This window comes from Gossypium arboreum, chromosome 8 (genome assembly GCF_025698485.1).
Source record: "Gossypium arboreum isolate Shixiya-1 chromosome 8, ASM2569848v2, whole genome shotgun sequence".
Taxonomy (NCBI): Eukaryota; Viridiplantae; Streptophyta; class Magnoliopsida; order Malvales; family Malvaceae; genus Gossypium; species Gossypium arboreum.
Window position 1 is genome coordinate 137,287,561 of NC_069077.1, and position 10,043 is coordinate 137,297,603.

The window sequence follows — 10,043 nt, forward strand, 5'->3', positions numbered from 1 at the left end:
TAAGCCTCGAGGAAAAATTGAGAAATGTCCCGCCGGGAATGCTGAGGTACCAATGGGAAGATGCGGTTAGATTCTGGAATTCAAAGAAAGGAGAGGTATTACGTATTTCTGTAACGCCCCAATTTTCGGGAATCCTGTGAATGTTGGCATAGGTTTAATTATGTTAGTGGGCCTCTAGAAAGCCCAAGCTTAAGATAGAACCTGGTAATTTTAGTTAATTTTTGTTCCATAAGAAAAAGGGAGTGAAATTATGAAATAGGACCTATGTGAAAATGTTTGAAAATACTATAGGCTAAATTGAAGTGGCCAAATAAATAGGAGTGCAAAATAGGAGGATTTGCATGACAAACCTCCCATTTTACATGAAGTGGCCAACCATCATGTTGTTGTAGACAAAATGTGCACTTGATATCTATAATTTATGGTACAAATTGATACAAATTGATAATAGGTTAGGTAAATGTTCCATGATAATAGGTTAGGTAAATGTTCCATGATAATGGGTTAGGTAAATGTTTCATGATAATGGGTTAGGTAAATGTTTCATGATAAGAATTTCATGTCTTTTGTATTAAAGAATTAAATGGATGAATTATGAAGTTTTATTAAAAGAAAAAGGGGTGAAAAGAACAAATTTTTGTCCATCTTTGTTCATCATAGCTGAAAGTTAGAGAAGAGAAAGGAGAGGAGAAAGCTCTTGAGTGTTCGGTCACTTGGGGAAGAAAATTGAAGGTAAGTTCATGGTAGTTGGCTTCTATCTTGATGTTCATGAGTTCTTCTTGATTCTAACTTAACTCTTGAAGCATATTTTGGTTTTTAGTTGTGTTGTAAGCATTTAGTCATGAATTAAAATGAAGGAAATGGCTGTTGTTTCATGTTCTTTTGATGAAAAATGGAAGATAGGTGAAGTTGAGCCAAACAAATGAGCATGCATGTGCCTTAGATGTTAAAGGGAAAAATCAGCTAACATGTTATGCTTTAAAATTATGAAATGGAGATTATACTTAAGTAAAATCATAGATATGTGATGATTGATTGGTGATATATATGTTTAAATAACATGCATGCAAGTTATGTGTGAAAGAGTGATTTGGTAATAAATCTGCTTGGGACAGCAGCAGTAACGTGACTTTGGAAAATCACCATAAATTGTGGGAGATGAGTTAGAAGGTGAATAAATTATGTAATTAAAGCTTATTGAGTCTAGTTTCTAATGAAATAAACAAGAACATATTTTGAATTCTGTACAATGAGAAATTTGATTCGTAATGAAGAGTGGTCAGATTAGTCAAACAGTGAAACATGGGAAACTTTGAGAAAAATCTGGTATTGATTGGCTAAACCAAAAATTCTGAAAATTTTATGGATAGAAGATATATGAGTCTATTTTCAAGGAAAATCAACAGCACTTGATTTGGAGTTTCGTAGCTCCAGTTATAAATAATTTAGTGACTGTTGCTCAGGAAGACAGCTTGCAGTGAAATTATGATTATGTGGTAAACATTGACAAAAATTTGTTAATGAGTTGCTTATTGATTTCTTATAAGCTTACTATGATCTGTAGGTGTGGTTGGCCGAATATTGTAAGGGGTTAATACGTAGTTTGTATTTGAATAGTTAGATTAACGTGTTAGTAATCCAATTGTAGGCGGTTCGTGTGTGGATCTCGTCACATATATCGTCGCAAATGTGTGTAATCGACACCCTCTCATAGACTAGATTGGCAAAAGCGAAAAAGCGAAATCTGAAAAGTCAGTATTTTGGGAATTTATGAAAAGCGAATGCTCGTAAGATAGTTGGGTTTGTATATTTGGTGATCTAAAGAAATAAATTGCAGTACGCGCAATTTCGTACATTTTGATAATTTGGGCTTAATGGGCCAACGGGCCCAATTCAGTAAGTATGTGCGGTAAGTATTCTGATAGTACGTAAATAGTTAGGATATGCATGAAAACCCTAAAATTAGCTAAATTACTATAATACCCCTATGTATGGAAAATTACTGTTATACCCCTAGGTGCAAAATTACCGTTATACCCCTAGAGTTAATTTTGACTGAAAAGCATGACGATCTGATTTTGTATGATGTATGCCATGATTATATATCTGTTGCATGGGGACATGGGTTATATTATGGAGGAAGCATTCTGGTGGCTATGCCACAAATATCTGATCTGGTGGCTCTGCCACATATATCTATTCTGGTGGCTCTGCCACGATTATCTGTATCTGGTGACTCTGTCACATTATTCGCTCGCAGCCATGCTGCAAATTCGTGGTGTGTAGCGGTTGGGTGGTCGAGTTGTCTCCCACACGGTGTAAGGTTGGTACGGGGTGTATACGGTTGGATATGGTTGGGTTTCGCATAAACATGTAATATCTGCTCGTTACGTTACATTATGGGCCTATGGGCTTTATTCAATTGCTCAGGCTAAGGCCAACTTATTCTATTTCTGTGGGTTGAGCTGATTTAGACTATGGTTGGGTTATTTTACACACTGAGTTTCCCCAAACTCATTCCTTTTATTTTCATCCACGCAGGTAACCCCCAACCATAGTGGGCTTGGAGCTGTGAGGGAATTCGGAGTGGCCACCCGTTCTGAAAGTTTGATTTTCTTCTGGTGAACTGGACATCCTTTTATTTACGTTTGAAGTTTTTAGGCTTTTAAATATAATAAGGCCGCTTAATTATTTTTGATGGTTTTAATATGTATTACTAAGATAGGTAATACTTATTTTAACTGTTGAAATTGGATAGCTTTAGGGCGCGTTTTCAAAAACAACAATTGATTTCAAAATAACACGACAACAAGCAAAGCTTTCGCAATGAAAGTATTTTCCAAAATTAATCACTTTTCCTAAAAATGACTTAATCAAATCGGTTTCCTAGAAATATCCATGACGTTAAGGTGTGGCAATGGCGGTATGCATGTCTAGGTTGGATCCGAAAGGAGATTGGTACTTAAGCAGTCCGATGGACTCACCACCTCTTTTCCGGTTTCCTACCTGGTGCACAGCTTCCATTCACTTTAACCTTTAATGAATTAATCTTTTGAACATCAAGTACGATTTTCTGGACTTAGAATGGAATTTTTTTTTTTACGTTTTTGATGTGGCATGCCGGATCCAGCCATAACTTCTGGGCCGGGTTTGGGGTGCTACAATTTCCAAACTCTTATATATAGTGTTTACTATATACGTAATAATAATTTCATTATGTAGGACCGTGAGTGAGTTGGAACAAGCAGCAGGCAAAAACAAAAATTCACGCACACGGCAGGGTCGAGAAGTTTTGCTTCTGTAGCTGAGGCCGAGGTATTATGAATTTATTAATTCTTTCAAATATTAATAACAATATACTATTAAATAATATTTTTACTACTATATTGTAGGAAGTCAAATCTGGACAAAAAGTTGGACGCCTTCAGCTTTTTGAGATTACGCATAGGAAGAAAGATGGATCTCCTATGACATCTGAAGCTAGAGAAATTATGATATACTTACTTAATAATATTTGATTTTTTCTAAATATTTATAATCTTTAATTATAATTGTTTAATTCAATTCATCATTAGTAGTTGTCGAAACCATTTTTAAACCGAGTTTTGGGAAAATGAGAATCGACTTTAAAAATGAAAACGGGAGTCGCCACCAATCTTTTTAGGTGTGATTGGATCACCTTTAAAACATTTTGTTTTAAAATCATTAGTTTTGGTCTATGAAATAAAAAGAACGGGTTCGGGAGTCGGTTATGTACGAGGAAGGATTAGCACCCTCGTAACGCCCAAAAATTGGTACCTAATTAATTATCAAATGTCTTTAATGTCGGAAATTAAAAATTTTAAGATACAATCTTCTTTAAAATATTTTGATTTTTGAAAATTGGGGTTCACTTGTATCAAAATATTGATACTAAGTTAGCCCTTTTTTGGAAATCCCTATCTCGAAACGACAAAATGCCATATCCAGTAAGTTAGGACACAACGCTTTGAAATTCCAAGACAGTTGCTCGTATTTTGAAAATCTTAAAAACTTAGAAGGGTACTTGACCATTCAAACTCAACGAGAAAAATTGCAACCCAATAAGTTAGGGCACTACTTTTCTCGAAGCTTCCAAACACCAAGCATTGCCTTTTTATTTTTGAAAACTTTGATGTCTCGTTTTTAAAACCGATGCATGAAGGGGTATATTAACATAACATACGATATAACATATTTTAATAATAGCATAACAGCATAAATATTATACACTAACCAATATATATAAAAATAAAACATGACAAATTCTAAATAAGAAAGAATACATAAAACATAATATATATTTAAGAAGAATAGGTAAAACCCATAAACATGTAATTTAACATATATTTAAACGTATAAATGATGCATGATATTCAATTCGACACATATATAAAAATATGCATTTGAAAGTAAATTATAAAGTCTAAGATATTGCATAACATATAAAATATAACATAGCAATTAATTCTAAAGTAAAAGCAAATATTGTATAATAATAAAACACAAGTTTTAAAAATATATGTATAATATAAACAATTGATAAATAGAATGAGCATATATAAAAAGTGTGATATTTAATAATATAATATATAATAAAAATATATTTATAAGAATAATAATTATATAAAAATATAAACTATAATAGTATAAAAAATGACATAATATAAAATAATTATAATTTATAATATGAAAGTGTATATATGTAAAAATAATATATAATATATATAAATAATTAATAAATATATAATACAAGTAAAAATATAATAATATATAAATAATAATCTAAAATAATAAAAGTAATTTGTGAAAATAATATATAATAAATAATAATAATATGAAATAATGTATTGTTAAAATGTAAAATAATATAAAAGATATATAAACATTATGTGATAAAATGTATTATAATAAATAATAAGTAATGATATGTGTTAAGATATATATTAATGTGATAATAGAAAGATATGAAGTAATATAATATAATAAAATATAAGTAAATAATTATAAGATATATAATACGTATATTCGTATTAAAATAGAATAGTATATGTATAAAGTTTTTAAAATAAATAGGTTATAAATAGATTAAAAGGGATAAAAGGGACTAAATTGAATATAAATAAAAGTCAGTGGCTAATTTAATAAGAAAATAACTGAAATCAGACCTAATTGAAACGGCCGTTAAAACCCTAGGGACTCATCGAGAAATTTTCCCTTGTCCCTAAACGGCATCGTTTTAATCTAGGACTTAAAACAGTTATTGCAAAGACTAAATTAAAACCGAAACAAAATATTAGGGCTAAATCATAAATAAAATAAAAAAAACTGTAAACGTAAAAAAGGTGGAGGGACTAATTGGGTAATTAACCCAATCCTCAAAAACACGCGGATCCTCCCCGGGTAATCGGGTCAACGCGCGGATCCTGGGGCCTTAAAACGTCGTCGTTTTAAACTTATCAGACCAAGCTAAAACGGGATCGTTTTGAAAGGGCTATATAAGCCAAATTTTTAGTTTTATATTCATTTGAAACTCGAGTAAAAAAAAAAACTTAAAAATTTCCTCTGAAAGAGGGGAGAGGAGAGGAACTCCGGGCTCTGGCCTCCGTAGGCCACGCTCCGGTCATTGGTCCTACACGCGCCCACGCGTCGTCGTTCATGGTGGTCTGAGGGTCTAAAATCGTCGTCCTTCCACAGGTAACTCCCCTTTTCTTTCGAATGCTACTAGTTTTTTAAAAAAAAAACGATTCGTATATTCTTATGAAAAGAGAAAAGAAACATAATAAAAAATCACCTTCTAAAATAAAATCCGTTTCCTGTTTCTTCTGTATGAAATCTCCGTATGTATTTATTTCTGTAAAAATCTGCGGTCCCTTGTACAATGAAAGCATTTGGGCTTTATAGCCACTGTTGTTATTACATATTTTTGGAAAGAAATCTTTCCTTCCATATTTGTTTTGTTTGCTGCTGTGGTTCTTTCCTTCTTTTGCAGGTATCATCGAAGAATTTGGCAGTGAATGTGCTAGTGCGGATTCGCGCGCTGATTACGGAGGCAGAGTCACGGCGCTGATGGAGGGTTACTGGAACGACGTGAGAGATGAGCAGACGCGTCCGTTGGGATGGTTTCTGGAAGCTTCTGTTTGCGGCGCGAGGAGAAAGAGCTAGGGTTGTAATTTTAAGTTTTGGGCCTCTGTTATTTGGGTTTGGTTTAGTCCTGGGCTAGGTAGGGTGTAACCGGTTTGTTTGGGTGTGTGTATAACGGGTTTGGGCTATTTTGGGCCAGTAATGTTTTAGGACTTGGGTCTGATTATGTTTAGACGTTGGGCCCCATTGTTTTGGACTTTGTAACCTGGACCTTTAATGGACTGTTTAAAATAAATATTTATTTATTTATTTTCTTTTGTTTTATTTAAGCCCGGTCAAATTTGGGCTATTACAGTAGTTTTAAATAATGTTAAGTTATGCTGTATTCATTTTTATTATATATTTCGTTTCTAACTGTTTAATTGCTTTTTTAGGAGAAACTAAAGGAGAAGAAGGCGGAATATGAAGCGATTGCTTCGACTGATAGTTCTGTTAATCTTGAAAACATTGATAATAGAATTATCATTGAAGTTTTGGGTCCTGAAAGGTACGGTCGGGTTCGATTTCAAGGATTTAGTGTTACCCCGACCCAATATTTTGGATTCGGCTCCCAGCAATACATGCCTTCCGGAAGTCAAGCTCAAGCTGAAGTTCAGAGGTTAAGAGACCAGATAGTTCAGATGCAAGCGAACACGGTTGAGCAAATTGCTGAGGTTCAACGAAAATCTGAAGAACTCCAGCAACAACTTAGAGTGGAGGCAGCAGAGAGGGAGGCAGCAACAGCAGCGGGGGAGGCAGAGGCAGCAGTGATGGCAGCAAAGCAGAGCAAAAAGTACGATAACCTCCAGCTACAGCTTCAGCAGATGATGCAGATGTTTCAGTAATCGCAAAAGCCGCTATCTTAGACATTAGTTTTCTCATTGTAAGAATGTTTTTATCTTTGTCACGTTTAACGTTATTGTAAGAATATTTTAAATTATACTTTATTGATTAATTATATCATATATCTTTCGTTAAATTTGAAGTATCATTTAGAATTAATATTTTTGGTTGTATTTTTTATGCTAAATTTGTTGTTTTTTGCTGCATTTTATACTATATTTGTTGTATTTGGTTGGATTTTAATGCAGGAAGGGCTGGATATTGGTGAAAAAAATATATTGCAAATTTGTCAAAGTTAGCGGCGTTTGTGGGAAAAACGCCGCTAAATGTAATGGCTTTTAGCGGCGTTTGCCAAAAAAATGCCGTTAAAAGCCATTACTTTTAGAAGCGCTTTTCCCACAAACGCCACAAATTTTTGTCGCGTTACCTATAGCGGCATTTTGAAAAGCGCAGCAAAAAGTTTTAGTGGCGCTTAAAAGCGCCGCTAAAAGTCTATTTTCTTGTAGTGATTTTTTTTCTCGTGATTTTCATTCCCTAATTTTAATAAAAGAGTGATTTATTCAAAAAAAATTTTGCTTTTGGGGGTGTGAAAATAAATATTCTTACACTATATTTTATCTTTATTCATTATTCACTATAAATAAACTTTCATATGACTTAGGGTGAGTTTAGATAGGCAATGCGTTTACCTGCGGTTAGTATAAAAACAACAGTGGCGGTAAGATTAGATACTATAGCGATACTGTAGCGTGAGATAAAAAGTAAGCTAATCACACCGCACTGCCGTCCCAAACAAAGCCTTATACTACAATTAAGTCTATAACCACAGATAATTTATCCGTCAATATATATCAAACTTGTCTTTTTTGGTCCAGACGCTCCCTAATATTATTTGAGGCTAGCCTACCTCTCTCCTAAGTACACCATCTGCCATTAAACCCCAAATGGTCAATTCACATTCCTCCAACACATTACGAAAATTCTTCATTTGCCTTTCTGACCGTGTATGACCTCTTCTTTTCTGAAAAGAGAACAACATTTCGTTAATATCGTCTACCACTGCCCATGGTAGCGATTGATCCTGTCCCAACTGGAATAGGTACTTTTCCATTACACTGCCATTGTTGCGCTTATAAATACTATTAGGAGAATTCAGAAAAAAAACGCTTATAAATTCCATTACAAAGCTTCCTTCAATATACCCAAGTGAAAAGAATCATCAAGATTATCTGGGACTGAACTTAAATCTCCGCAAGCATTAATACTATGGGTTAAGAATCGTCAACAGCAACCAACATCTATATCCATATTTCTAAAACATATATATGGTCTGAGTTACACATGATATCACCTTTCAAAGTTCAAGCCATGCTTTCCGATCTCTTTGTCCCAATTAAGCACTTGGAAACAATATATCCTTCTCCTACATTTGGCAACCTACTTAACTGCGTCTTTAATACAAAGGAAATATGTATGTAGAGCAAAATTATGACCATCAAAAACTGCAACAACTCCGATTGAAACTTCCTTAACCCCAAATTTGCCTACTCCAATGTATCAAAAATTTATATATAGCATGAGACGTAAGACAAGAGTTATTAAATTTTGATACGTACAAACTTCTTCAACCAAATCTGACATTGTTTAGAAAGATATCCTTTTCAAACAAAATTGCCTCTGTAAGAACACTAATTCAGAAGTAAACTATTGAAGTTAATATCTCTCCACTTTTATAATTCAACCTTCTTTGGTTACGTTAATATCATGGAATCATAATTTGGAATTTTCCAGGGAGGGCATTTAGGGATTACATTGTTATTCTTTATTAGGAGTTATTAATACATGTTATATTTACAAATGAGATTTCCTTTTCCTAATCCAATACTTCTAAACCGCCTTTGTCCTCTTATAAAATAGTCTTACCAGTGTTACAAACTTCAAAACAATCTGATTTCTTCAACCTTTCCTTCTTCTCTAGTTTAAAGCTTTCTTGTTTCTCAACTCTTTCTTAATGGCTTCAACTCCATACCAGTATGATATCATTCACCACCAAACTTTTGAAGACAACCTCATCTCACAATCTCATGATGTTGCTTTCGTCAATATTGAATTAACCCTTGACTTCCTTCTCCTATCCGTCCACCATGATTGCTTAGCAGACATCTCCACCATCACCAACCGTGCGTCCTTACGAGAAACCTTTCGTTTCGAGCTCGACATTATGGAAAACCAGCACCTGTTTCACCAAGTTCTGTTTCCCACGTTTAGAAGGCTCCGAATCAACACGGACTCCTTGCTTATCATAACTTCGTTCATGAAATTTTGTACGTGCGATGCGTAGCATAGGAACTATTTCTGAAGTCTTGCCCTTACAATCACTGATACATGCTTCCATTGTGGAACACGATTCTGTTCACAATGACGGGGTTTTGATGGGAAGAGCTTTGGCTGAATCGGCATTGGAGTTTGGAAGCAGTAACTATGATATGGTTCCGGCTAAAGAGTCATTGGTTAAGGAGATGGTAAAGGTGGTCAAAGTAGAAGCTGGAGATGAAGAAGATTGCATAATATGTTTGGAGGAGCTGGAGGTTGGGTTTTATGCTTCTCAGATGCCTTGTTCTCATACTTTTCATGTCGATTGCATCGTGAAGTGGCTGAAGCAGAGCCATTATTGTCAGATTTGCCGGTTCGAGATGCCAACGAATTAGGCTTAGATGTGAACTTTTCATTCTTTCATTTATTTCCTATGTTATTGGATAAATTTAAAATTTGTTGGAGCTGTATGCAAATATAAAACTTAAAGGTACAGTTTGAGAAAAAGAGATTGCAAGCCTTTGAAAACAAAACAATAGCAATAAGAACAAAACCATATATTGCAACAGCAAAACAAATATGATGTCTTCTACAATGATGTAATAAGAAATCCAATATGGTGAATGTGCCTTGAACATATGCAGAAATGGTTTGAGGAAATAACACTTAATATAGTGCAGTAAGCCCCCCAATGAAGTGGTCATGGGAACAACTGACTTTCCTTTTCTTATGTTAAAGGTTCCTTA

The 10,043-nt window shown here is 34.1% G+C and overlaps 1 protein-coding gene and 1 long non-coding RNA gene across 3 annotated transcripts; both read left to right on the forward strand.

Moving 5' to 3' along the window:
- Positions 1-538: 538 nt before the first annotated feature.
- Positions 539-3,587, forward strand: LOC128279458 (uncharacterized). Of its 2 annotated transcripts, XR_008269645.1 has the most exons (4): positions 557-732; positions 2,542-2,621; positions 3,223-3,315; positions 3,393-3,587. It is a non-coding gene; the product is annotated as an uncharacterized LOC128279458 (long non-coding RNA). The 2 variants fall into 2 exon arrangements; XR_008269644.1 differs by lacking the exons at positions 3,223-3,315; positions 3,393-3,587 and having other exon boundaries at positions 539-732; positions 2,542-2,691.
- A 5,730-nt stretch (positions 3,588-9,317) lies between these two features.
- Positions 9,318-9,692, forward strand: LOC128296670 (E3 ubiquitin-protein ligase SIRP1-like). Its single transcript, XM_053032121.1, has one exon. It carries the CDS (start codon positions 9,318-9,320, stop codon positions 9,690-9,692), a length of 375 nt encoding a protein of 124 aa, XP_052888081.1.
- Positions 9,693-10,043: the final 351 nt, after the last annotated feature.